At 54.3% G+C, this 25,673-nt stretch overlaps 3 protein-coding genes and 1 non-coding gene across 8 annotated transcripts; 2 read left to right on the plus strand and 2 right to left on the minus strand.

Moving 5' to 3' along the window:
* Positions 1 to 1,282: 1,282 nt before the first annotated feature.
* Positions 1,283 to 19,830, plus strand: FERMT3 (FERM domain containing kindlin 3). The gene is made up of 15 exons (XM_057728929.1): positions 1,283 to 1,406; positions 1,973 to 2,145; positions 4,832 to 5,065; positions 5,280 to 5,399; positions 5,519 to 5,687; positions 5,905 to 6,007; positions 16,341 to 16,448; positions 16,631 to 16,765; positions 16,846 to 16,895; positions 17,001 to 17,125; positions 17,349 to 17,455; positions 17,539 to 17,772; positions 18,130 to 18,254; positions 19,005 to 19,146; positions 19,266 to 19,830. The coding sequence occupies exons 2-15, from the start codon at positions 1,986 to 1,988 to the stop codon at positions 19,443 to 19,445; spliced, it is 1,992 nt and encodes a 663-aa protein (XP_057584912.1). The 5' UTR covers positions 1,283 to 1,406; positions 1,973 to 1,985; the 3' UTR covers positions 19,446 to 19,830.
* On the minus strand, positions 7,829 to 7,902 carry TRNAA-UGC (transfer RNA alanine (anticodon UGC)). Its single transcript has one exon. It is a non-coding gene; the product is annotated as a tRNA-Ala (tRNA).
* On the minus strand, positions 19,764 to 22,622 carry TRPT1 (tRNA phosphotransferase 1). 3 transcript variants are annotated; one of them, XM_057728931.1, is made up of 8 exons: positions 22,569 to 22,622; positions 22,128 to 22,211; positions 21,800 to 21,881; positions 21,125 to 21,294; positions 20,861 to 21,035; positions 20,590 to 20,646; positions 20,404 to 20,514; positions 19,764 to 19,912 (listed from the first exon to the last, which is right to left on the minus strand). In XM_057728931.1, exons 2-8 carry the CDS (start codon positions 22,200 to 22,202, stop codon positions 19,821 to 19,823), a joined length of 762 nt encoding a protein of 253 aa, XP_057584914.1. In that variant the 5' UTR covers positions 22,203 to 22,211; positions 22,569 to 22,622; the 3' UTR covers positions 19,764 to 19,820. The 3 variants fall into 3 exon arrangements, with proteins under 3 accessions (XP_057584914.1, XP_057584915.1, XP_057584913.1); XM_057728930.1 differs by lacking the exon at positions 22,569 to 22,622 and adding an exon at positions 22,394 to 22,497 and having other exon boundaries at positions 19,780 to 19,912; XM_057728932.1 differs by lacking the exon at positions 22,128 to 22,211.
* A 25-nt stretch (positions 22,623 to 22,647) lies between these two features.
* On the plus strand, positions 22,648 to 25,425 carry NUDT22 (nudix hydrolase 22). 3 transcript variants are annotated; one of them, XM_057728934.1, is made up of 6 exons: positions 22,648 to 22,700; positions 23,030 to 23,527; positions 23,879 to 23,977; positions 24,630 to 24,727; positions 24,864 to 24,957; positions 25,259 to 25,425. In XM_057728934.1, exons 2-6 carry the CDS (start codon positions 23,048 to 23,050, stop codon positions 25,346 to 25,348), a joined length of 861 nt encoding a protein of 286 aa, XP_057584917.1. In that variant the 5' UTR covers positions 22,648 to 22,700; positions 23,030 to 23,047; the 3' UTR covers positions 25,349 to 25,425. The 3 variants fall into 3 exon arrangements, with proteins under 3 accessions (XP_057584917.1, XP_057584919.1, XP_057584918.1); XM_057728936.1 differs by having other exon boundaries at positions 22,680 to 22,696; XM_057728935.1 differs by lacking the exon at positions 22,648 to 22,700 and adding an exon at positions 22,715 to 22,760.
* The last annotated feature ends 248 nt before the right edge of the window (positions 25,426 to 25,673 follow it).

The following is a 25,673-nucleotide window of genomic DNA, read 5'->3' on the forward strand; positions in this document are numbered from 1 at the left end:
CTCCACACGCTCCTGAAGCCAGAAACCAGTTGGATCCAGAGAACAGTGGGTCCCACCCAAGAACCACAAATGAGTTTACATTGGAAGAGAGCCTTCAGAACTCCCTTTTGGAGAGATCAAATCTATCAGCTGCTGTGTGTTAGCAGTATATTAGTTTTAGTTCTTAAGGAAGTTACTGCTCTCAACTGAGCTTAAAGTAGGTCTTAATTACACTTTTCCACAGTTTGCAACAAACTTTCTAAAACCCTCTTGGACTGGGGTGGCTTCTGAGGCTGGAGTAAAACTTCCTCATTTGCTCCAAGAGTGCCGTTTCTGGGCTAGGAAGCTGCTGAGGCTGGCAGCTGGCTGTACTTCTGCCTTGAGTTTGCATAAACTGGCCTTCCCCTGGGAATCCCCTACAGGCCTCTTCCCCCATCTGGCTGGCACAGTCCTCCGCAGGGAATCTGCTGTCGTTTTGGTGCTGCTGTCTCTTCAGGCTCAGTTCTCTCCATCCCCAAATTGTCTAGGAAGGCTGAATGTCTTCTGGAAGTCAGTGGTGAAATATAAGGCCTTGCTCTCCTGAAACGTACATCCTGTTGCAGGTGACGGACAGGAAGACATCGGGCACCAGGGGCCCTCTGAGTCCCATTTGTGTGGGGACGTGACAGGAGTGAGCCTCGTGGGCACTGGCCCTAGAGGAGCATGATGTAGGTGGAGGGGGGCAGGTCTGAAGCCTTGAGACCTGAAGGTGTGGGGGCAGCAGGTCATGAAAGATCAGGGGCCAATTGCTGTTCGGCTGTTCTACGGGCAGCCCTGAGGTTGAAAATTTGGAAGAGAGGCCCTTACTGGGGACAGGAAAGACTTAAGGACGTTGTTTCCCTCAGGGCCTTTAAGGATCTACTTTATGGTGATAAAGGACATCTTGGGCTTGAGCTGACTTGACCTGCCGGGTCCCTAAATAACCCAGATCCGATCCTTTCAACTCCACGGCTCTCTTGGCAGCCAGGTGATGCTTACAGCCCAAAAACCCCCAGCTCATGACAGGTCGGAGATGGGAGATGGCTTCCTACAAGGGAACACGAATTGGTGGCTTCTCTAGCTTGACTCGCGCTTTCCTCCAAATGAGGGGGACGCTTTGTGTGGTCTTGGGTCCACAAGGCCCACTTGCTTCCTGTGCTCACTGGCAGCGAAGGCAGGGCCCCACTGGAACCCTCTCTCTCGCTTCCTGCACCCAGCACCAGCCCGCCCTGGGGAGGGGCCAAGCCCGCCCTGCTCCTGATAAGGCGCTAAGGCTGCCCTCTGAAGGAAGCTCCAAAGAGAAAGTAGAAGGGAAGGAAGCACGCAGTGGCCTGCAGGTGTGCAGGCTGAAGCCAGGAGTGGCTGCCACTCTGATCCCCCACCTGCAGCCTCAACCCCTTGCAGGCAAGGTAGGCCGCTGGCAGCTCAAGGCCCAAAGACCCTTCTCTTCCTCTCCCTCCAGCAGCCCCTCTGCCTATCATGCCTCTCTCCGTGCGGCAGCCTGGACTTTCCACTGCCCTAGAGAGGCTTCGGCTGGTTTGGGACGATGGAGCTGAGCTTTGGGCCTGATTGGAACTATTTTCTGACCTGGGTTCACGACCGTTTCCAGGGCGGGCAGCTGCCAGTGTGGGCTTGGGCTGGGCTGTGAGCTGGGCAAGCAGACGGAGGTTGTGCCCAGCTCTGGCGTCAAGTGGGGTGATGTTGAGTGAGCCCCTTCTCACCCTTAGTGGGCCTCATCTTCCCATGTGCGAGAAGGGAGAGGGCTGGGCAACACAGTCTCTGAGGGTCCCTTCAGCTCAACCATCCATGATGGAGACAGGGCCTGAGGTTCACCTGGAACAACTCAGCTCCCCGGCGGCTTGCTGCTGCTGTGGCATTCCGCGCCCCCCCTCCCCCCGCCCCGCCTGTCCTGAGCACCACAGTCAGCCTACTGGCCCCAGCCGCCCACCCTGCCTCCTTCCCACCCTCTCCGCAGAGCTGCCGCAGCCATGGCGGGGATGAAGACAGCCGCTGGGGACTACATCGACTCGACCTGGGAGCTGCAGGTGTTTGTAGGCGAGGAGGACCCCGAGGCAGAGTCGGTCACCCTCCGGGTCACCGGGGAATCACACATCGGCGGGGTGCTCCTGAAGATCGTGGAGGAGATCAGTGAGTGCCCACGGCCCCCCGCTGCCCTCGGGGTCCCCCAGCACTTCCGGGCCAGCCCTGCTGCACGGCCCTCGATAGTGGAGTCACAGTGACTCAGGCACCAGCTTAATCATTTGGTTCCAAAAAAGACATTTCCCCAACTTAACTTCCCCTCCCTCCCACTGTCTTTCCTCCCTTCCTCCCACTCCAACCCGTGCTGCTAAGACCCCAAGGAGCAGGCCCGGCCACAGTCCTCCGTTCCCCCATTTCTGGGGCCGGAGAAGCCTTGTCTGGGCTGAGGCAGAAGTCCCATTCTGGGGGCCAAGGGGAGGCCAGAGGCGGCTCCTGGTGATGTGGGGACCTGCTCCCACACCCTCTCCCTGGGCGGAAGCCCTCAGCAGGCTGATGACAGGCCCAGCCTGGGTGGAAGGCCCTGCCCCCACACAGGAAGTTACAGCAGAACCGCCTGTGGTATCAGCCCTGGGGGGGAGCAGGGCCAGTGACATGGGGGCTTCTCATAGTCTTTCCCTGCTGGGGGTGGGGACTGCTCCTTCCTGGGAGGGCGGCGGGCTCGCTCTGATAGCCAGAGCCGGAAGGCAGGCCCACGATACTCCCAGCCAGCCTGGGTCCTGGGTCGCCTGTGGGTGGGGGTGGGCGGGCTTCCTCAGACCCAGCCGACCCAACCAACCCGCCACGTGCGGCCTAGGAGGGAGGTCAGTGGCTTGTGGACAGCATGGGGGCCCCAGGGCAGCCCGGCCACAAGGCTGGGTTGGTAAGGGGAGCCTCCAGAAGGCAGGGCCCAAGGAGGTTGTGAAAGCAGAAGTGGGGTGTAAAGGGTCCCTCAGGAGACCGGGCGTCAGAAAGAGACTCAGGTAGGCCTGGCCGAGCAGGGCAGAGAGGGTGAAGACTAGGTGCCCCAAGAGAACATCCGGTTGGCCCCAGGGCACGGCCCACGGCAAAGCGAGAGGCCTGAACAAGGAGCCAGGCAGACCCCACTCCTCCATCTGCTGCTGGGCCCCTGGGGTCCACTGCCCCAAGGATACTGTCCCCACCCCTCCAACTCCCACTCATTCCTGAGCGCAGTACATCCGAGGCCTACTGATGTTCACCCAGGCCTGCGTGCCAGCCCCTGGCCTGGCGCGCAGCCGGGCAGGTGAGACCCACCCTTTAGCTGCCAGCCAAGGGGTGAGTGTGGACGGCTGCACAGGGGAAGCCAGCACGGGGGCCGCCCCCCAGCCCAGGACCATACGAATTCTGAGAGGGGGCCACAGCTGGGAGAAGCAAGGCAAGATGCTGGGGCATGGGGTGGGGGCGGGGGGAGCAGGGGTGGTTTTGAATTGGGTCCTCTAGGCCGGGGAGGACTCCTGGGGTGTGGCAAGAAACGAGGCTGGGGTGACTGCCATAAGGCGTCCTATACTCCATCCTGGGGGTGGGGAGCAGCTGCTGAAGGGTTTCCAGCGGGAGGCTGTCAGGCTAAGGCAGGTGCCTCGGAGGCGGGTGGGCTGCAGGCAGTGGTGGAAGTGGAGGTGGGATGGGCGTGGATGAAATGTGGTGGCTAAAGGTGAAAGGGGGGACGCTGGGGCCTGGCAGGAGAGCTGTTGTCCCCCAGCCCCCAGGGGCTGCTCGGAGCTGATGGGGGGGGGGGTGCCTCTGTCCAGGGTCAGACAGAGTGAGGTGAAGAGACGCACCTTGGGGGCCGGGACTAGGGGTCATTGCATTTATAGACCCAGAGCCAGGCACATGGGCTGGTGAAAAAAGGTTTCTGGAATGATCGAACCCAGTGGACGTGCCCCTTAGCCAGTGGGTTTCGGGCCTGGGGCTCAGAGCAGGAAGATTAAGCTGCAGACTAGATGAGACCTCCTGGGAAGAGGCCATGGCCAAGGAGGGAGAAGGGGGTCCTCTGACTGAACCCACGGGGAAGGATGGGGTCAGGCCAGGATGGGGGGCCGAGGAGACAGAACAAGGGCAAAAGGTCAGACACTAGAGGGCTCTGCTCATCTTTCGTGCTCTCCTGGCACCAGTTCAGGCTCCTGGAGGGACGGTGGAGAGGAGAGCATGTGTCCTCCATCAATATCTGTGTGACTTGAGATGCTCACGTTTCTAACTGAAGGCCCACACGCTGTACTGATGAGGCCGTGTGCCTGTGTCACAGAAACCGTGCACTCGCCACACGGCGCAGGCACTGCTCAGCATCCACCGCTGTTCACATCTCAGGAGCTAGAAAACTGAGGCCCAGAGAGGTTCAGGTCTCAGCCAAGGTCAAAGAGCTAGTAACCACTAGATATGTACGGAGTGCCTGCTGCTGCCTGCCCGACACAACCCCAGGCCCTGCAGTCGCCTCTGGCTCCCGGGAATGCCAGAGCGAGGCCATGAAGCCAGGAATTACAGGAGGACACAGGAGGTGCTGTACCGGGGATCCCGATGTGCTGGAGTGTGTGAAGTGGGGGCACCAAGATTCTGAGCTGGGGGCTCCCCTGGGAAGTGACTCCCCTCAGTAGCAACTGAGCCCTGGGGATAGGCAGGGTTAGCCAGCAAAGAGCCGTTCTACCACGACCTCAGCCCCAGACGCCAAGCCAACCCAGCCTGGCCGTGCCCTTGGCCTGGGCAGGGAGGGGCGGTCACCACCGCTGAATCCCAGGCTTGTGCACCATGTTGGGGGCAGGCCCCCCAAGGCTGACGTGACCCCCCCTTGCCTGTGGCCCCACAGAGCGCAAGCAGGACTGGTCAGACCACGCCATTTGGTGGGAACAGAAACGACAATGGCTGTTGCAGACCCACTGGACGCTGGACAAGTACGGGATCCTGGCCGATGCCCGCCTTTTCTTCGGGCCCCAGCACCGGCCCGTCCTCCTGCGGCTGCCCAATCGCCGCGCCCTGCGCCTCCGAACCAGCTTCTCCCAGCCCCTCTTCCAGGCCGTGGCTGCCATCTGCCGGCTCCTCAGTGAGTCCCCAGCTGGTGCCCACTCTACCCCCCTGCAAGGGTCCTGCCAGGGGCAGGTCCCCCCCCCTTCTAGGCCCAGCTGTTGTCACCTCGACCTTGCTGAGCTGTTCCCCACCCGGCCTCGGGGCTGTCCCCTGCCCCGAACTGCCCATGGGTGGGGTGGGAGGTCAGAGGGCAGGATCCTGGCCCCCACGGAGGCCCCTGCTCCCCTCAGGCATCCGGCACCCTGAGGAGCTGTCTCTGCTCCGGGCTCCTGAGAAGAAGGAGAAGAAGAAGAAGGAAAAGGAGCCGGAGGAGGAGGTGTATGACTTGACCAAGGTCGTCCTGGCCGGGGGTGAGCGCAGGCCAGGCAGCCCAGGGGCGGCCGCAGGGGCAGGCCCCGGAGGCCTGGGCGGGAGGGTGGGGGTGGGGGGTGGGGCGAGCAGGCCTGGTTGACCCCAGCGCGCACTCCAGGCGTGGCACCTGCGTCGTTCCGGGGGATGCCAGCCCACTTCTCAGACAGCGCTCAGACGGAGGCCTGCTACCACATGCTGAGCCGGCCGCAGCCACCACCAGACCCCCTCCTGCTCCAGCGCCTGCCTCGGCCCAGCTCCATCTCGGACAAGACCCAGATCCACAGCAGGTTCCCCAGCCGCCCTGGTGCCTGGGCTCCGGCTCCCAGAACCCACACCTTCCCCTGCGTGCTGCTCACCCCAAATCCACGCCTGTCCCCAGGACTTTCCTCTGTGTGTGTGCTTGCCCCAGCCCCTGCCTAGCCCTGCACCCCACCCCGCTGCCCACGGCTCAGCCCCCACCCTGACCCTGACCCTGACCTTGACCCTGCCTGTGCCGCGGCCCAGGTGGCTGGACTCGTCGCGGTGCCTCATGCAGCAGGGAGTCAAGGCCGGGGACACGCTCTGGCTGCGCTTCAAGTACTACAGCTTCTTCGACCTGGATCCCAAGGTGGGCCGGGTCAGGGAGAAAGGGGGTCTGGGTCAGGGCGACACGGGGGCCTCACGTCGGGGGTCTGGGCTCCGGGAACGTTAGACGCTTGTAGGGGGCTGTCCATCTGTCCGTGTGTCCATCCACACCCCTGTTTACTAACTCCATCAACACAGTGCTGGGCCCCGGTTGAGGTCAAGAGCCATCAGGGAGATGATGGCCAGAGCTCAGTGTAGACAGTGCTAGGTGCCCCTGGGAAGCCTGCTCAGGTGGGAGATGCCCGCACCTGCGCTCAGGGAAGGCTTCCTGGAGGCAGGGGCACTGGGACCTGCAGGGATTAGGGGCAGGTGAAGGACAAGGCTTTGCGGGCAGGCGCCTGTGTGCATCTCTCCCTCCCTGCCTGCCATCCCCACCGGCAACCAACAGGCTCCTTGCAACCATCCTGAAAACCTCCGGGTGCTCCCTCTACCTGTGGCCCCACTTCTCTGCTCCCCCTTCACTGCAAAAGTGCTTAGAGCCCTTGTCTGCATAACCCTGGGCTCCAGTGTCTCTGCTCCCCAGAAGCCTTTCCTGTGGGTGCCCCTCAACTCCCTCTCTCTCCTCAACCAACTCTATCCTGGAGTCTTCCATCTCCGTCCTGCTGAGGTGACCATGCCCTCCATGCTGTCTGTCCCCTACTCACTTCCCATCCACTTTTTTTTTTGGCCACGCCATGCAGCATGTGGGATCTTAGCTCCCCGACCAGGGATCGAACCCGTGGCCCCTGCAGTGGAAGCGCGGAGTCTTAATCCCTGGACCACCAGGGCAGTCACCCCGTCCACTTCTTACTCGGCCACTTGGGATCCCCACGCACACAGGGGTCTGCAACTGCCCTGCCCAGGCTCCACGGCCCTTCCTCCTGTCTCCACAGCCTCTGGGAGTTGCGGGCTCCAGGGCTCCCTCCCCAGCCTCCTTCTCTCCACCCTTTCTCCCAGGAAGCTCCAGCCTCCTGGATTTAAGAATCATCTCTGTGCTGTTTATAGCTCTCAGATTTACCACCGCCAGCCCAGACCTCTCTCCCCCAAGCTCTAGACTCTCGGGTCCAACTGGGCGTCTCTGCTCTGGCACCGAACAGACATCTCAGCTTCTGCCTGAAACAGAACTCTCAATTCCCAGTCTGCCCAGCACATCCTCCCACCATGGACTCATGGCAAAAGCCCCGCACTTACACTATTCTAGATCCTTCCCTCTCCCTCCCACTTCATCCCTCATTGTGTCCTGTCTATCCTTCCTTGACCTAAAAATTCCTGTTCCTCTCTGTCTCTTCATCTGTCTAGCATCAGGTTCTCTTGTGTGGGTAGCTGCAGACCCTCCTAAAGGACCTCTCTCCTCCTCTGATCTCTCTCCTTCTTTCACGCAGCATCTGGAATGAACGTCTACAAGGTGCATTAGGTCCTGTCACTCCTGTTTAAAAGGCTCCTGTGGCTGCCTGTGGCCCAGGACCAGGCTGATCTGTCCCTGGCACCGCCCACTCTCTCCCACCTGCCTGGCCCCCCTTTCCGCTCCTTCCACATCCCTGCCCCTTCCTCTCCTCCCGACTGATGTGCCCTCCTCCCACCTTCCCAGCCTTCTTTGGTTTGCTTGTTTGTTTCTGTTGAAGTATAGTTGTTACACAATATTCCCTAAGTTACAGGTGTACCGTATAGTGATTCACAATTTTTAAAGGTTATACTCTATTTATAGTTATTATAGAATATTGGCTATATCCCCTGTGCTGTACAATATTTCCTGCCTTCTTTTGTATTTTTTAAAATATTTTTTAATTTCATTTTTGGCCACGCCGTGCAGCTTGCAGGATTTTATCTCCCTGACCAGGGATTGAACCTGGGCCCCCCGGCAGTGCAAGTGCCAAGTCCTAACCACTGGACTATCAGGGAATTCCCATCCCTGCCTTCTTTTGGATTGAGTAGTTTTCATGATTCCATTTGTGAGCTATGCTTTTTTTTTTTTTTTTTTGTGGTTGCTTTAGGGGTTTTAATATACATATACTATTACCATCCAGTAAAATACCACTTTACTACAGTGTGAGAATCTTACAACAGTATCCCTCCCTCCCCTCCGGGCCTCTGTGATCATGTTATCACACACTCCCCTTCTACATATGTCAAAGCCCACGATACACGATACATTGTCATCCTTATTGCTGTTATGATGATGATGATGGCTGTACTGAGAAATAATTCACGGCCATATAATTTGCCCATTTAAAGTGTGCAACTCAGGGACTCCCCTGGTGACACAGTGGATAAGACTCCAAGCTCCCCATGCAGGGGGCCTGGATTCAATCCCTGATCAGGGAGCTAGATCCCATATGCATGCCGCAACTAAGGAACCTGCCTGCCACAACTAAGAGCCAGTGCAACTAACCAAATAAACAAATATTAATTTTAAAAAATAGTGTACAACTCACTGGTTTTTAGTATAGTCACAGAGTTGGGTAACCATCCCCACAATCATTCTTAGAACATTTTCATCATCCCAAAAAGAAATCTCACGCCCATTAACAGCCACTCCCCATTTATCCTCCAGCCCCCTCAGCCCCAAGCATCTACTAATCTCCTTTCTGTCTCTATAGATTTGCCTGTTCTGGACATCTCATGTATATGCAGTGGTATATAATATGTGGCCTTTTGTGGCTGGCTTCTTTTACTTAAGTGTAATGTTTTCAAGGTTCATCCATGTTGATGCCTGTGTCAGTGCTTCGTTTCTTTTTTTAATTTTTTTTTTCTTCCGGCTTCATTGGGTCTTCGTTGCTGTGCGCTGGCTCTCTCTAGTTGTGATGAGCGGGGGCTACACTTCATTGTGGTGTGCCAGCTTCTCAGTGTGGTGGCTTCTCTTGTTGCGGAGCACAGGCTCTAGGTGCACGGGCTTCAGTAGTTGTGGTGCACAGGCTTAGTTGCTCCAGGGCATGTGGGATCTTTCTGGACTAGGGATCGAACCCGTGTCCCCTGCATTGGCAGGCAGCTTCTTAACCGCTGTGCCACAAGGGAAGTCCCTGTTCCTTTTTATTGTAAAATAATATTTCATTGTACTTATATGCCACATTTTATTTACCCATTCATCAGTTCATAGACATTTGTCCCCCCCCACCACCAACTTGTTAGCTGTTATGAACAATGCTTCCATGAATATTCATGTACAAGTTTTTGAGAAAGTGCTGAATCCTAACCACTAGACCACAGGGGAGCATCTCACATACAAGTTTTTGAGTGAACATATATTTTCATTTCCCTTGATACATACCTATGAGTAGAATTACCAATTCATCGTCATGATCATTTTTACTTTAACGAGTCCATTATTTTTTTTTAATTTATTTATTTATTGGGTGTGTTGGGTCTTCGCTGCTGCACACGGGCTTTCTCTAGTTGTGGCGAGCAGGGGCTACTCTTCGCTGTGGTGCATGGGGTTCTCACTGAGGTGTCTTCTCTTGTTGTGGAGCACGGGCTCTAGGTGCGTGGGCTTCAGTAGTTGCGACACATGGGCTCAACAGTTGTGGCTCATGGGCTTTAAAGTTCAGGCTCAGTAGTTGTGGCTCATGGGCTTAGTTGCTCCGAGGCATGTGGGATCTTCCTGGAACAGGGATCGAACCGTGTCCCCTGCATTGGCAGGCGGATTCTCAACCACTGTGCCACGTAGGAAGCCCTGCAAATACATTTTTAAAGTATGAAAAACAGTCTTTTCTCTCTGCCTACACAGTCACCATTTCTTGTGCTCTTTATTCCTGTGTATAGGTCCAGATTTCCAGCTTGTATTTTCTGTCTGCCTGAGGGACTTCCTTTAACATTTCTTGTTGAGTTGATCTACTGGTGATGAATTCTTTCAGCTTTTGTGTGTCTGTATAAGTCATTATTTTGCCTTTGATTTTGAAAGATATTGCTATTTGGGGCAGGGTTCTGGGTTGACTCTTTCTTTCCCCTTAAAAATGCTGCCTCACAAGCTTGTGGCTTGTCTCTCTTTGTTCATCTGTATGTAATGTGTCTTTTTTTCTGACTGCTTTTATGGTTTTCTCTTTATCACTGGTTTTAAACAATTTGATGGTCGTATGCCTTGATTCGCTTCAGGTTTCTCATGCTTGGGGTCCGTTGAGCCTCCTGAAACTGAGTTTACGATTTTTATCAAATTTGGAAAACATTGGCCTTTATTTTTTCAGATATTTTTTCTGACCACCCCCGCCCCCCGCCATGGGATTCTCATTACATGATCATTAGACTGCTTAAAATCACCCCACAGCTCAGATGCTCTCTTCAGCTTTTTTTTTTCCCAGTCTTATTTCTGTGTTGTGGGTTTTTGTTTTTTTTTTTGAATTTTAATTTTTTTTCTGGCCACACCACATGGCTTACGGAAGCTTAGTTCCCTGACCAGGGGTAGAACACAGGCCCTCAGGAGTGAAAGGGTGGAGCCCTGACACTGGACTGCCAGGGAATTCCCCTGTGCTTCATTTTGAATAGTTCTGTTGCTCCATCTTCAAGTTTACTGATCTCTTCTTCTCCCATGTCTAATCTGCCATTAATACCCTGCCTAGAAGTTCAGTTTTGACCTGTTTAATATTTTCCACCTCTCCTTAACATGCTCATGCTTTTCTCTACTCTCTTGAACATACAGGATATGTTTAAAATAACTTTTTAGTGTTTTGTCTACTAATTCTATAAAATGTGTCATTTCTGGATCTACTTCTATTGACTATTTGTCTCCTAATTATGAGTTGTATTTTTCTGCTTGTTTTCATGTCTGTTAATTTTTTATTTAATGCCAGACACTACAAATCTTGTGTTCTTGGATGCAGGATGTTTTTTTTTTTGGTAGTGCTTAAATATTTTTAAATCTTGTTTGGGGATAAAGTTAAGACACTTGGAAACAGTTTGATCCTTCTAAGGTTTGCTCTGAATATCAATTAATAATTATAATTTATAATAATTAAATAATAATTACACCAGACAAAAGCATCTTTTATTTTTTATTTTTAAACTTTATTTTATTTTCATTATTATTATCTTTTATTTATTTATTGGCTGTGTTGGGTCTTCCTTGCTGTGTGCGGGCTTTCTCTAGTTGCAGCGAGTGGGGGCTACTCTTCACTGTGGTGCGCAGGCTTCTCAGTGCGGTGGCTTCTCTTGTTGTGGAGCATGGGCTTCAGTAGTTGCAGCACACAGGCTCAGTAGTTGTGGCTTGAAGATCTATGTGCTGTGTAGCATGTGGGATCTTCCCGGACCAGGGATCGAACCCATGTCCCCTGCATTGGTAGGCGGATTCTTAACCACTGCACCAACAGCGAAGTCCCCAAAGCATCCTTAATCTAGGGCTAATTTACCCCATTACTGTGGCAACAGCCTTCTGAGTATTCTGATGTGTTATATATATGTATAGGTATATATAATGAGGTTTCTCTAATTTGTATTGGGTATGAACTATTGCCACCCTCATGTGAGCTCTGGTAAATGTTCCACCTGCTCCTTTTGGTGTTTTCTTCTAGCAGCCTTGGGTTGTTTCCTTATACATGTATACTGATCACTACTCAGCTAAAGACTCAAGAAGAGCCCTCTACTGATTTCCATCCAGAGCTTTCTCTGTGCAGCTCTCTCCTCTGCAGCACTTTGTCCTGTGACATCTACCTGCCTTGCACTCCCTAAATTCTCAACGGCACCTGCTCAGCTCGGGAAATATGCTGAGCTCCGTTTGGGGTCCTCCTCTTGGCTACACTCGCTCCAGGCAGCAAGCTGGGGCAACCTCACCATTCACGTGTCTCCCTTTTCCCGGGGATCGCTATTCTGTTTGGTCTGTTGTCCAGTATCTAAAATCCATTTAGTCTTTGTTGTTTCTTTTGTAAATTAAACTTTATTTTTAATCAAAGTAACATATGATGGCTTAAAGATTTGAATAGTCCTAATAGTAATAACAACAGTAAAAAAACAAAAACAAAAACAAAATAAAACAGTTCCTTGCCCCATTTCTCCTTATTCCAGATTTCTGATCCTTACAGACTGTAGATTTTGACTCTGTATCTTTTTATTCTAGTGTTTACATCTATATGAGAAGGCTTATGTATATCTATTCCCTTGACTTTTTCATTTCAAAAATTATCTATTCCCTTTGTATGAAAGATGAAGGTTTTGGTGTTTTACATCTTCCCTCCTTCCCCCACAGCACATGCATCTCTTTGCATCTTTTCAGTTGAGCTGTGTTGTAGCTTTTGGTTAAAACAACATGAGTGTGGCTGTAAATGGTAACACATAAATAGCACTCTTAGCTAAGCCACAGAGTAGCTATACTTCCTTTCTTGGTGTATTTATTTTCTATTAGTTGTCTGTGCACAATTAGAAGAGAGACCCCCAAAAGGCTATCTGGACACTCTCTGTGAGTCTGTGGTTTGCCAGGGGGTGGGGATGGGGTGGGGTGGGGGGTCTTCAGAGTGATGAGGTGGGATGTTCCATAACCAAACCCCTCCAACATCGCAGCCCAAGCACGATGCCCCTTTCGAAATGATTGATTACTTTAGGATATCAGTCAGTGTTATTTCCTGGTCAGAACTGTGGAAATGATCTATTGAATTTTTAATTTCTGCAACTGTCTTTTTAAATTCTAATAGCTCTTATTTTCTGACTGTTCCTTTTTAAAGTGTTTTTTTGTTTGTTTTGTTTCGTTTTTAATATTTATTTATTTATTTGCCTGCATGGAGTCTTAGTTGTGACATGCGGGATCTAGTTCCCTGACCAGAGATGGAATCTGGGCCCCCTGCACAGGAAGCTGTAACATACATTTAGAAATATTCACAAATGTAAGCAACACGTCAAACAACAGAACTTTACCAGCCTTCAGAAGCCAAGCAACATCTCCCACAGGAGGAACCACTAATGTTACTGCTAACACCACAGATTAGTTTTGCCGCTATTTGGAATTTACATGCATGAAATCACACAGTCTATATATAGTCTTTTGTGTGGGAGTTTTTTTCACTCAGCATTATGTTGTATGATTCATCCATGTTGCATATAGCGGTGCAGATTTCTCATTGGTGTGTAATATTCCATGCTGTCGCTATACCACAATTAACTTTCCATTCTATTGTTGATGGACATTGCGCAGTTTTCAGATTGGGCTACTGTGAATAGAGATACTGTGAACATTCCAGCATGTGTCTTTTGGTGACCATATGTACACATTTCTGTAGGGTATATACCCAGAGGTGGAATTTGCTGGGTTGTGGGGCAGGCTTTGGTTTAGCTGTAGTAGATAACTATACCCCCATACACCCCCACCAGTGTATTAGAGTTTCAGTTGTTCCACAGCTTCACCAGCACTTGGTATTTCCTACCTTTCCTTTTTTTAAAAAAGAATATTTATTTATTTGGCTGTGCACCGGGTCTTAGTTGTAGCACGCAGGATCTTCCTTGCTGCGTGCAGGATCTAGTTCCCTGACCAGGGATCGAACCCGGGCCCCTTGCATTGGGACCGTGGAGTTGTAACCATTGGACCACCAGGGAGGTCCCCTACCTTTTCCATTTTAGCCATTCTGGTAGGTATGTAATGGTATCTCATATGGTATTTGGTTTGTTTTTTCAAGCAGCTTTACTGAGATATAACTTACATACCTAAAAATCACCCACTGTAAGCCTTTATTTTTAGTAAAGTTATACAGTTGTGCAACCATCATCGCAATCCAGTTTTAGAACATTTCCATCACCCCAAAAGGTTCTCTAGTGCCCATCTGCAGTCATTCTTCCTCCCACACCCAACCCCAGGCAACCACTGATGTGCTTTTTATGTGGCTTTAATTTACATTTCCCTGATGACTAATCAAGTTGAGAACTTTTTCATATGGCTATTAGCAATTTGAATATCCTCTTTTGTGAAGTTTCTGTCCAACTATTTTAACAATTTTTATATTGAGCTGCTTGTCTTTTTCATATTGCTTTGTAGGAGTTCTTTATGTATTCTGTACATGAGTACTTTGACAGATAAATATGTTGTGAATATATTTGCCCACTCTGTACTTTGCCTTTTCATTCTCTTAGTAGTTTATTTTGATAAGCAGAAGCTCCTAATTTTAATATAATCTGAGTCATATTTTCTTTTTATGATTGATATCTTTTGCATCCTGTTTAAGAGATCTTTTATTCTAAGATCACACAGATGTAGTCCTATTTTTCTCTAAAGACTTTATTGTTTTAACTTTGATATTTAGATCTGCAACCCAACTGGAATTGATATTTGTATGTAGTGTGAGGTAGGGATACAAATACTTTTGTTAATTTTTAATTTTTTAATTTAAAAAAATTTTTACTATATGGCTATCCAATTGACCCAGGTACATTTATTGAAAAGAGCATCCTTTCCCCAGTGATGGCAAGATCACCTTTGTTCTAAGTCAGGTGGACATACATGTGTGGGTCTCTCTCTGACTCTTTGATTCCACTGATCAATTTTTCTCTCTTTGTCAATGCCATGCTGTCTTAATTACTGTAACTTTATAATTATGTTCCTTTTTAAAAAAATATTCATTTATTTATTTGGCTGTGTCAGGTCTTAGTTGCAACACGCAGGATCTTTGTTGCAGCACGTGGGATTTTTTTTTAGTGGTGGCACGCAGGATCTTTTTTTCAGTTGTGGCATGCTGGCTCTTCCTTTTGGCATATGGGATCTTTAGCTGTGGCATGCAGGATCTTATTTTAGTTGTGGCATGCGGGATCTTTAGTTATGGCATGTGAACTCTTAATTGCGGCATGTGGGGCCTAGTTCCCTGACCAGGGACTGAACCTGAGCCCCCTGCATTGGGAGCACGGGAGTCTTAGCCACTGGACCACCAGGGCCGTCCCTATACTTTCCTTTTAAAAATAGCATCCTGTTCTTATTTTATGAGCGCAGTATTTTGTCTCTATAAGGATTCTGACTAGTGTTTGAAGTTTTTTCTGCTCCCTGCATTGTCTTTATTCCCTCCAAGCTCTTTTTCCCCCTGACTGTAGTTCATGGGTCTCTGTAGTTCATGCCAGCAACTTTCCTTAAATGTGGGTAATCCCTGCCTGTCCTTTCATATTTAGAAGTAAGGCTCTAAGAAGCCAATTGGAAACCCTGAGTGGATGAACAGGGCTTGGCATTTTGGGGGCCTCCTGGGGGAGATGGAGCAGTAATACCACTCTTTGTGGGGATTTTCTCTTTGGCTTTTCAGCAGTGAACCCTCTGATCTCCTGACTGGGGAACAGACGGCTCATTGCCAATGTCTTTGGTGACAAGTGGGGAAGGCTGGGGATGTCTCACCTTTCAAAATGACAACTTTCTCTTCATTCAGCTGTTTTCAGCACAAGGCACCCCCACCCAGCAGTGCCTGCAGTACCAAATGCAGGCATACTTCCTGGCTCAATGTGTCCAGAGAGGAAATCTTTGGTTTCTACCAGGTGCCAGCTGCCTGTCACATGGCTGCAGGGAGTAGGGAGGGACCTGCTCCATTTACAGACTTCCTATGGTCCTCATTTCAGCCCACCCGCATCTCCCAGAGGATCCCAGACCTGAGCCTGTCTGCCATGTGAACTGGATGCCTTTGTTCAGATTTTAGGTTTTTTTGCTCTTTACTTTCTGATCTTTTTAAAACTCATTAGTGCCTTTGCCATAGAACAAGAGAGGGAAAAGGGCAAGAGATCCCAGCTCTCCTTCCCTGCAACTCAGTTCCTGTCCACGTTTTTGCTTCTCATCTCCCAAAATTTTGTTGGTTTCTCACCTGCTGTAGTCCTCTCTCTCTTCTTTGTCCTTTTGGGTTTATCCTTTTACGCCTTTGCTATCAATGTTGGTGGGTTTCAGAGGCAGCGTGGGCTTCTCTTCTGTAGGTAACTGGGCTCACCCTTTGAGCTCCCTGTTCCTTCTCTCTGGAATGTTCTTCCTACCACTCTCCCCTCAGTGGCTCGTTGTCCATCCTCAGCGCCCCCCTCACCCTAGTTCCATTCTCTCTCATCACATCAAATCTGTGGGCTTCTTGCCTGAGCAGACAAGTGAGCTGCCCTTTGGAAGCTACTTCCTTTATCGCTTTGATTGTATTCTTGAATCATTTCACTTATTTATTGACTGGTTTACCCAGTCGCCCTTGTCCCTTCAGCAGCACGCAGGGGACACAGTAGACAAATAGTCAATATCTGCACAGAAAGGTTTAGAGGGAAGGAGCTGCCGCTTGCCTGGGCAGATGGGGCTGGCAGGCTGGGAGGCTGGGGTTTGGATCTGTTGTGCCTGTGGAGCCACTAAATGAGTTGCATAGCACAGAGGGCAGGGCTGAGGCTCGCAGAAGCTGGGTGCCTGGGGTGCTCAGGGCAGTCTCCCCCTCCCACCACTCCAGACAGACCCGGTGCGGCTGACCCAGCTATACGAGCAGGCTCGGTGGGACCTGCTGCTGGAGGAGACTGACTGCACCGAGGAGGAGATGATGGTGTTTGCAGCCCTACAGGTGCCGGGCAGGCCTGGGGACCCTGGGTGGCTGGGTGCAGGCCAGGCCCAGGGCAGACAGGGTCTTCCGGAAGTGTGTGTGTGTGGCGGGGGGGAGGCGCATCTCTGGGGAAGCCCAGCTGAGGGCACTTTTGGGCTCTTGGGCTGCCTGCTCAGCCCTCCCTGGCCATGTGCCCCATCCAGTACCACATCAACAAGCTGTCCCAGAGCGGGGAGGTAAATGAACCGGCTGGCACAGACCCAGGGCTGGATGACCTGGATGCAGCCCTGAGCAACCTGGAGGTGAAGCTGGAGGGGTCAGCGCCCACGGACGTGCTGGTGAGGAGGAGCTCCGGTCAGGGGTTGGGGTCAGTGTCAAGCGCAGGGACCGGGCCCCCCCTGACTCCTCTCCTCCCCAGGACAGCCTCACCACCATCCCAGAACTCAAGGACCATCTCCGGATCTTCCGGTGAGTTTGGGCCCAGAGCTGGCAGCCCTGCTGGAGGGGCCCAGTGTGGAGAGAGAACAGGAGGGAGGGAGGGGTCCTGTCATGAACCTCCTGCCTCACCCCCAGGCCCCGGAAGCTGACCCTGAAGGGGTACCGCCAGCACTGGGTGGTGTTCAAGGAGACCACGCTGTCCTACTACAAGAGCCAGGACGAGGCCCCAGGGGACCCCATTCAGCAGCTCAACCTCAAGGGTGAGTGAGGGCGGCCTGGCCAGGAGAGGGACAGGGCAGGGGCAGGCTGGGGACTTACCTGGCCTACCTGTGGGCTGGCCAGGTGAATGCTCTCACTATCTCCAGCTGGGGGCCAGGAAGATGCCCTCTGACCCGAGCCCGCTATGCAGCGCTGGCATTCCCTCAGGGCCCTCTCAGCTGGTCCCCCCTCCCCAGGCTCCTAGCCTACCCCTTCTTCCTCTAGGCTGTGAAGTGGTTCCCGATGTCAACGTCGCAGGCCAGAAGTTCTGCATCAAACTCCTGGTGCCCTCCCCCGAGGGCATGAGTGAGATCTACCTGCGGTGCCAGGATGTGAGTGAGGGCCGGGCAGGGGCTGGGGCTGAGGCTGGAGTGGGGACCAGCCCCTCACCTCCTCCCCGTCCCTCCCACCCCAGGAGCAGCAGTACGCCCGCTGGATGGCCGGCTGCCGACTGGCTTCCAAGGGCCGCACCATGGCAGACAGCAGCTACGCCAGTGAGGTGCAGGCCATCCTGGCCTTCCTCAGCCTGCAGCGGACAGGTGGCGGGGGCTCGGGCAACCACCCCCAGGGCCCTGATGCCTCCACCGAGGGCCTCAACCCCTATGGCCTTGTCGCCCCCCGCTTCCAGCGAAAGTTCAAGGCCAAGCAGGTACTGGAGGGAGTGAGTGGTGGGAATGACCAGAAGGTTTACCTGGTCACCCTTGGCCCCTAGATCTCCACAGAGCCTCCCTCTGAAGCATGCACATGCTTACTTGCTCCTTCTCCCACCCGGGTCCCTGAGACTGAGCGCGCTGGTCACCACCCTCTGAGAGGGGTCACAGTCCAGGTGCCCATGTCCACCTCAGGGCCCGGCTCAGCTCATATGTGCTGAATGGTGAGAGGGTGCCCTTGGGTGGCCCCACACTGGGCACTGCCCCTGCCCCAGGCTCAGCATCCTGTCTCCCTGATGGGGACAGGCAGGGGGTCTCAGGGACCTTGGCAGTCCCTCACCAGCGTGGTCCCACAGCTCACTCCACGGATCCTGGAAGCCCACCAGAACGTGGCCCAGCTCTCACTGACTGAGGCCCAGCTGCGCTTCATCCAGGCCTGGCAGTCCCTGCCTGACTTCGGCATCTCCTACGTCATGGTCAGGTACGAGCCCCACCCCAGCCCGCTCTGCCAAGCACCATCTCTACCCTCCCCTGCTGCCTGTGGGCAGCACCTGAAGCCTTCCTTCCTGTCCTCTGCGGAGAGACCTTACCGAGGGCACCCTGTGTGCAGCCCCTCCATCCCGCACCTGAGTAGCCAACATGAGAGAGAGAGAGAGAGAGATAGACAGAGACAGACAAAGAGATCAGGCCAGGAAAGAAGGAAACCCTGCACCTGTTCCAGCTCTGCTGCAGACCGTTCCCTCTCTGGACCCTGGGCAGCTGGTCTGTAGGACAGGACTGGGTGGCAGCTGTGACAGGGAGTGCCCCCTTTGCCCATTTTCCAAGCCTGGAAAGATAGAAGCAAATGCTCTGCATTCCCAACGCAGGGGGCACGGGTTCGATTCCTGGTCGGGGAACCAAGATCCTGCATGCTGCACAGCGCAACCAAAAAACAAATAAATAAAAATACAGTAAAAAAAAAAAAAAAGTAAAAGACAGGAGCAAATGGATGATGATGAGGCTATAAAAACTAGTTGCTATCGAAAGACATGGATTATTTGCCTGCTGCTGCTAAATGCTATCAGAGTGATTATATCCATCAACCCCCATTGTCCAAATGAGGAACTTGAGACCGAAAGAACCCAGGTGACTTACTTGCCGGCCTGCTCCTGAGCGCCGCACCAGGCTGTCTGGGCAGGTGCTGGGCCATGCAGGGTGGGGCCCAGGCTCACACTCTCCCCTTGGGCACCAGGTTCAAGGGCAGCAGGAAAGACGAGATCCTGGGCATTGCCAACAACCGACTTATCCGCATCGACTTGGCAGTGGGAGACGTGGTCAAGACCTGGCGCTTCAGCAACATGCGCCAGTGGAATGTCAACTGGGACATCCGGCAGGTGGGCCCGGAGGTGGGGGAGGGGAGGGACAGCGGGCTGGGCCGGACCCAGCCAGGGCAGGGCAGGGGCTGCTCCCTCATCCCATCCCCCCACCAGCCCTCTGACCACCCGCCCCACAGGTGGCCATCGAGTTTGACGAGCACATCAACGTGGCTTTCAGCTGCGTGTCTGCCAGCTGCCGCATTGTGCATGAGTACATCGGGGGCTACATCTTCCTGTCAACTCGGGAGCGGGCCCGTGGGGAGGAGCTGGACGAGGACCTCTTCCTGCAGCTCACAGGAGGCCACGAGGCCTTCTGAAGCCTATCTTACTGCCCTGTCCCGCTCACCACCTTCCATGACCGCTCCTAAGCCCACACCCACTGGGACTCACTGCCCACACCCTCTCCAAACATGCACTGACCGAGCTGGCCACATCCACCCACTGTCACTGGCTTTGGGTAGGCCAGGGACCTGGCTGGGCCAGACTCTGCCATCCCCCAGGCTAGGGAGGGTGGGCCCTTGTTTGTACAGCACCCACCCTTCCCTTGTCTGAGTGGCCAAGACCAACACCCCTGACCCAGCTGTAGTCTCTAAGCACACGAGGAAGATTGGCCGCAGCTACGAGATGATGACTCATAGTTTCAAACTGGAGTTTCTCTTTTGTCATCTTTTTACTTTAAAAAAAAAAAAATTTTATTGTTGGATCATCCTTCTTCTTCTGGAGCTGTGCCTGGGGCCACTCTGACACTCCGTCTCTTCATTACCAGCCAAGGAGAGTGGTTTTCCTGAAATACAGACAAGAGTTGGTTAGATGGACTTCCCTGATGGCCCAGTGGTTAAGAATCTGCCTGCCAGTGCAGGGGACACGAGTTTGATCCCTGGTCCAGGAAGATCCCACATGCCGTGGAGCAACTAAGCCTGTGTGCCACAACTATTGAGCCTGCACTCTACAGCCTGCGCGCCACAGCTACTGAAGCCCGTGCGCCTAGAGCCTGTGCTCCACAACAAGAGAAACCACGGCAGTGAGAAGCCCGTGCACCACAACGAAGAGTAGCCTCTGTTCGCCACAACTAGAGAAAGCCCACATGCAGCAATGAATACCCAAACGCAGCCAAAAATAAATAAATAAATAATAAATTAATCTTAAAAAAAAAAAGAGAGAGTTGGTTAGAGAGGGGAGAACTAAGTCAGCCTGGGGTTGAGAGCTGGGAAAGAGGTGAGGGCATAGGGCACAGGCTTCAGGCACAAAAAACAGGGGTGGGGTGGTGGTTCTTACGGGTAGGGCGTAGCTGCAGGGCCTCCTTGAAATACTTGGGAGGCAGGAGGCCATCAACATTCCCTGGAGTCAGGATCACCCCATTGGCAGAGCGGAAGAAGGGGATTCCATCTGCAGACAGAGCTGGAGATATGATTCATGCCCTCTCTGAAGGCCTGGGGCAGTCCCTGCTGTGTCTAGACTCACCTGCCAGGGCCAGGGGCCCGTTGATGAACACGGCCACTTCGCAATTTGGCCGCATGCCTGAGTAGACAAATGGAACTGATGCCTGGGGCGTCCTGATTGTAGTTACCAAACGTAGGCGGGCTGGGGTCCTGGGCTCATTGAGGAGAGGAGGGGAAGGGCATTGCTTCTGCATGCAGGGCATGGGCTGGCCCTGGACAAGGAGCTATGACCCTTGGAGGGGGACCTGGGAGGACAGAGTGGGTGGGAGCAGCCTGGAGCGGGGGGCACTGACCACTGATGACACCAGGGTCCCCTGGCAGTCCCGGGGCCAGGTGGATGTGAGTCCTTCCCCGACAGGATAGGCCCTTGAGCAGGATGGATGGCCAGTGCTTCCAGAATGTGCCATGGACAAGCACCAGGGGCAGGGCCTGCGGGGTCTCCAGGGGCATCAGCTCCAACTCAGGTACCTGGGATGGATGGGGGAATGGGTAGCAGTGAGACCCCCTCACAGGCAGGGATCCCACATGGTTCTCCCACGTGTCCCCTTAGCTCCCACCTGCAGGGAGTGGCCCTGATTGGCCCGGATGAGAGGGCCGGTGCTGGGGTCCCCTGGCCGCAGGGCGAACCGCTGCTTCCCACTGGTGTCCACCACGCGCTGCACATCTTCAGCTGAGAAGCTGCGGAACTGCGGCAGCTGCAGGAGGGCCCCCAAGGGCACAAAACCATCTGTGGGCAGGTGGGGTGGTCAGGAGCTGAACTTGCTCTGGCCTGGGCCAGGGTCAACAGGGGGAGCCACAGGCAACAAGAACAGAACCTGTGTGACCTTTAGAAAGTCTCCCCTCTCTGTGCCTCAGTTTCTCAACTTATGTGGAAATACAATCTGCTTCATGGAAGGTCACAAAGATCAAGTGACCCTTTTGAGCACAGTACCTGGCCCAGAGTAGACACTAGTAAACATCAGTTGTGCCCCCACCCCCACCCAGTGCCAGTCTTGGGATAAATATTTATTGGGCCACTGGCCTGGCCCAGATGGAGGCTCCTCTCCCAGTCTGCCCTGGACATGATACTGGGCTCTGGGCTTTGGTCTTCCCTATACATGGAAGGGATGTACCTTCTGTGCCATCCCACAGGACTGTGGTGGGAGCCATGGGGCAAGGCAGTCACAGACAGGCTCACACTTCTCCCTGGCCTTCAACCACTCCTGGGCCCAGCCTCTAAGATGCTCACTTACCGGCCCCCATGGGAAGACCCAGCTTCAGGGCCCCGTGGCGCAGGGCGTAGGACAGAGCCTTTGACAGTTGCACATCTTGGTTCTGAAAGAGCCAGGAGGTGGCCCTTAGTCCCTGTGGTGACCCTGCTCTGCTGCTCACCCTGAACTCTGGGTGACCCGCTGCAGAGGGACACCGGAGGGAGAGGATTCCCTGTGCTCCCCAGGACCAGTACGACCCATCAGCCCCCACTCCCACTGCACCAGCATTTCCCAGGGAGCAGGGCTCAGAGTCCTCCATCCCCTGCCCTCCCACACTGGGAGTGGGGGGTGAAGATGGAGAGGGGCACACCTGTTCCCGGGGTCTGTGAGCCCTTCTACCCCTGGGCCCTGCTGCTTCCTGACTCCTTCCTCCAGAGGAGTTCATGGCCAAGACCTGTGGGAAGCAGTGACATGTGGAGTCTGTTAAGAACCTTCCCATGTCCCCAGGCTGCCCAGAAAGTCACAAAGCCTCAGGATGTGAGAGCTGGGAGGGGGATATTCAGATCAGTAAATTCACTTCCACCCCCAACTCCCTGGTGCAGGTAGGGAAACCGAGGCCCAGCAGACAAGACTTGCCCAAGGTCACACTGCGTCAGCCACGGGGCCCAGAGAAGCCAAGTGTCCTCGACCCAAGCTCGCTGGTATGCCCCGCAAAGCGGGCCTGGGGAGGCGGAGCCGGCAACCAGGCTAACGGGGCGGAATTGTCTGGGCGGGGCAGGCAGGCAGAGCCGGGACAGACGGGAAGGCTCACCGACTCGGTGTGCTGGGCAGCTGACCCCGCCGGGCCCTGAGCGCCAGGACCGGCCAATGAGAAGCCGAGGAAGAAGGGGGCGGGAACTTCCGCTCCAGGGAAAGGGGCGGAGCCTGCGGGGAGAGCGGGTAGGTGAGTACCCGCTGGAGGCTGGAGCTTCCGGACCCTGGGAGGGGTCCCGGCGCGCCAGCGGTTGGAGGCCGGGTGTTTTTGTTTGGGCAGACAGGGGCATTAGGGGGTGACAGGACCCAGGACCTCTGGGTCGAAGGGATGCCCGAGAGTCTCAGGGATGTCTGGTAGCAGGAGCCTCGATGCTCTTGCTGGGATGATAAGACAGGTTACTGCCCAGGGAGTGGTCAGAGGGGTGCAGAAGGGCTGGGGGTACCCTCAGGAGGTCTGTGGCAGAGGGAGCCAGCTGCCGGGTCCCCCGAGGTGACAGGCCTGGCTGTGTCCTCCCCCAGAACTGCCCTATCCAGACCATGGACCCTGAGGTGTCCCTGCTGCTGCAGTGCCCCCCGGGGGGGCTGCCTGAGGAACAGGTACGGGCTGAGCTGAGCCCAGCCTACGACCGTCGCCCACTGCCAGGAGGGGACAAGGCCATCACCGCAATCTGGGAGAGCCGCCTTCAGGCCCAGCCCTGGCTCTTTGACGCCCCCAAGTTCCGTCTGCACTCTGCCACCCTGGTTCCCACTGGCTCACCGGGGCCACAGCTGCTCCTGCGCCTGGGCCTTACTTCCTATCGAGACTTCCTGGGCACCAACTGGGCCAACTCAGCTGCCTGGCTGCGACAGCAGGGGGCCACCGACTGGGGTGACAAGCAAGCCTACCTGGCGGACCCCCTGGGGGTGGGCGCTGCACTGGCCACTGCTGACGGCTTCCTTGTCTTCCTGCGCCGCTCTGGGCAGGTGGCTGAGGCACCTGGGCTAGTGGATGTGCCCGGTGGGCACGCTGAGCCTCAGGTGAGATGCCAGGCTGGGTGCAAAGGCACAAAGACTCAGAGAGCTTGGCTTTGTTTTCCTCATTCCTTAAAGGGGGAATTGGCCTGGTGCTTCTCCAGAAGTCTCTGGAGCAGCCTCTCAGAGACTTTTGAATCCTGCCCCAGGCCCATGGAAGCTAGGGAAAAATTGAGGGTGGGGCGTGGGAATGGAGGACCTAGCTGGACCTGTGGTTGTCCACTGGAAAAAGAGGGCCTGGGTCAAGGGATCATCAAGGCTCTTACTCTGTGCCCAACCAGGCCCTCAGGGCCAGTGAGTTGTGGGGGAAAGCAGGGTGGGAAGAGGGGAGCAGGGGCTGAGCCTGACCTCTCACAGGCCCTGTGCCCAGGTGACAGCCCCCTGCACAAGAACCTCCCTGGGGAGCTGGTGGTGCATGAGCTCTTCTCCAGTGTCCTCCAGGAGATCTGTGATGAGGTGAGTGAGGGGCAGGCGGGACAGAGTGGTGGGCAAGGAGGGTGGGGGTAGAACAAGGCAGAATTCCACAGGTCCAGGCGGGCAGGAGTGTCTGCAGGCATCTGGGGTTTTTTGTTGGTTTTTGTTTGTTTGTTTTGTTTTGTTTTGTTTTTTGGCTGCTTGTGGGATCTTAGTTCCCTGACCAGGGATTGAACCCAGGCCCTCAGCAGTGAGAGTGTGGAGTCCTAACCGCTGGACCGCCAGGAAATTCCCAGGCATCTGGCACTCAGCAAAGAGCTTGGCTTTGCAGCTAGGCACACTTGGAGTGGAATTCTAACCCTTGGCTCTGTGTGCCTCAGGTTCTTCTTTACAATGGGATCAATGTAAATGTCTTGCCTACCCCCCGCCCCCCCCCAGGTTTGTTGAAAAGAGGAGTAAATGGGAGTCCCAATTACTAAATCGACTTCCCTAGGGTGACCCTGGGCTAACTGTTCAATCTCTCTGGTTCTGGTTTTCCCATGTGAGATGAACATGCCTGAGATCTGACATTCTGTGATTCTGGGCACTTGAACTACAAACTGTAAAATGCTGTACAAGGGTAACATGCTGTTCTTCATTGAGAGGGGCAGGGGTGTGAGCAGTGGGCACTGACAGGTGGTACCCTCGGCCCCAGGTGAACCTGCCGCTGCTCACCCTGAGCCAGCCACTGCTGTTGGGCATCGCCCGCAATGAGACCAGTGCCGGCCGTGCCAGTGCCGAGTTCTATGTCCAGTGAGTGAGCTCTGGGAGACAGAATCCTGGGTCCTGGAGTAGGTGGGTGGTTGAGGGGCATGGCTGGGGCAGCTGGGGCTCCACAGGGACCCTCCAGGGGCTCAGCACTTCACCAGGCCACTCTCATCCTGTCCAGGTGCAGTCTGACTTCTGAGCAGGTGAGGAAGCACTACATGAGTGGGGGACCAGAGGCCCACGAATCCACAGGAATCATCTTTGTGGAGACACAGGTTCGAGGTGGCAAAGTGTCTCATTTGGACAAGGAGCCGGGTTGGGACTTCCAGAGGCCTGGTGATGCATGTCTGTATCCTGGGCCTGGGTTGGAGGGGGTTCCCAAATCTCTCAGAGCTCCCCTCCAGAGCCACAAGGGGATGCCCTCGTTGGGAATGCTCTCAGCCCAAGGGAGAGGGCCAGGGACCTGTTCAGCCCCCTTAACATGTCTCCCTAGAGGGCTCTGAGGCTCAGGAACTGTGGCCACAGCTCCCGCAAGAAACCTGAGATTGGATGTCTGGGTCTCACTGTCTCCCACAGAGTGTGCGGAGGTTGCAGGAGACTGAAATGTGGGCCGAGCTCTGCCCCTCGGCCAAAGGTGCCATCTTCCTCTACAACAGGCTCCAGTGAAGTTCCACCTGAGTCGCCCTAGAGTCCTCAGCCCTATCACCACAGCTTGGAAGACAATAAAGGACTTTATTCTTGGATTCTGTTGGCATCTGCTGTTTCTGTGAGACAGAGAGGGGCCGCTGGGAGAGCCCGGGGTGGGTGAGAGAGACAGGACAAGTGACTTTGGAAAAAGAAAAGCCCAGCCTCAGTTTCCCCCTCTGCGGGCTGAGGGCCGTGCCCTCTTGCCAGGCTCCGGTGAGGTTCCAGGCCAACTATGGGGTGGAAACTGCTTTGTGAAATGCGTCTCCCTGCAGAGCGGAGTAACAGCCATGTCCGAGGGACAGAG

This window comes from Hippopotamus amphibius, chromosome 3 (genome assembly GCF_030028045.1).
Source record: "Hippopotamus amphibius kiboko isolate mHipAmp2 chromosome 3, mHipAmp2.hap2, whole genome shotgun sequence".
Classification (NCBI taxonomy): domain Eukaryota; kingdom Metazoa; phylum Chordata; class Mammalia; order Artiodactyla; family Hippopotamidae; genus Hippopotamus; species Hippopotamus amphibius.

Coding starts and splice junctions, on each gene's coding strand:
- FERMT3 (XM_057728929.1), top strand. CDS start 1,986: ATGGCGGGGATGAAGACAGCCGCTGGGGACTACATCGACTCGACCTGG. Junction 6,008..16,340: donor TCTTCGACCTGGATCCCAAG/GTGGGCCGGGTC, acceptor CCACCACTCCAG/ACAGACCCGGTGCGGCTGAC. Junction 16,896..17,000: donor GACCATCTCCGGATCTTCCG/GTGAGTTTGGGC, acceptor CCTCACCCCCAG/GCCCCGGAAGCTGACCCTGA.
- TRPT1 (XM_057728931.1), bottom strand. CDS start 22,202: ATGAACTCCTCTGGAGGAAGGAGTCAGGAAGCAGCAGGGCCCAGGGGT. Junction 21,036..21,124: donor ATCAGGGCCACTCCCTGCAG/GTGGGAGCTAAG, acceptor CATCCATCCCAG/GTACCTGAGTTGGAGCTGAT. Junction 20,515..20,589: donor CGGGCCCCTGGCCCTGGCAG/GTGAGTCTAGAC, acceptor CTCTGTCTGCAG/ATGGAATCCCCTTCTTCCGC.
- NUDT22 (XM_057728934.1), top strand. CDS start 23,048: ATGGACCCTGAGGTGTCCCTGCTGCTGCAGTGCCCCCCGGGGGGGCTG. Junction 23,978..24,629: donor TCCAGGAGATCTGTGATGAG/GTGAGTGAGGGG, acceptor CCTCGGCCCCAG/GTGAACCTGCCGCTGCTCAC. Junction 24,958..25,258: donor TCATCTTTGTGGAGACACAG/GTTCGAGGTGGC, acceptor TGTCTCCCACAG/AGTGTGCGGAGGTTGCAGGA.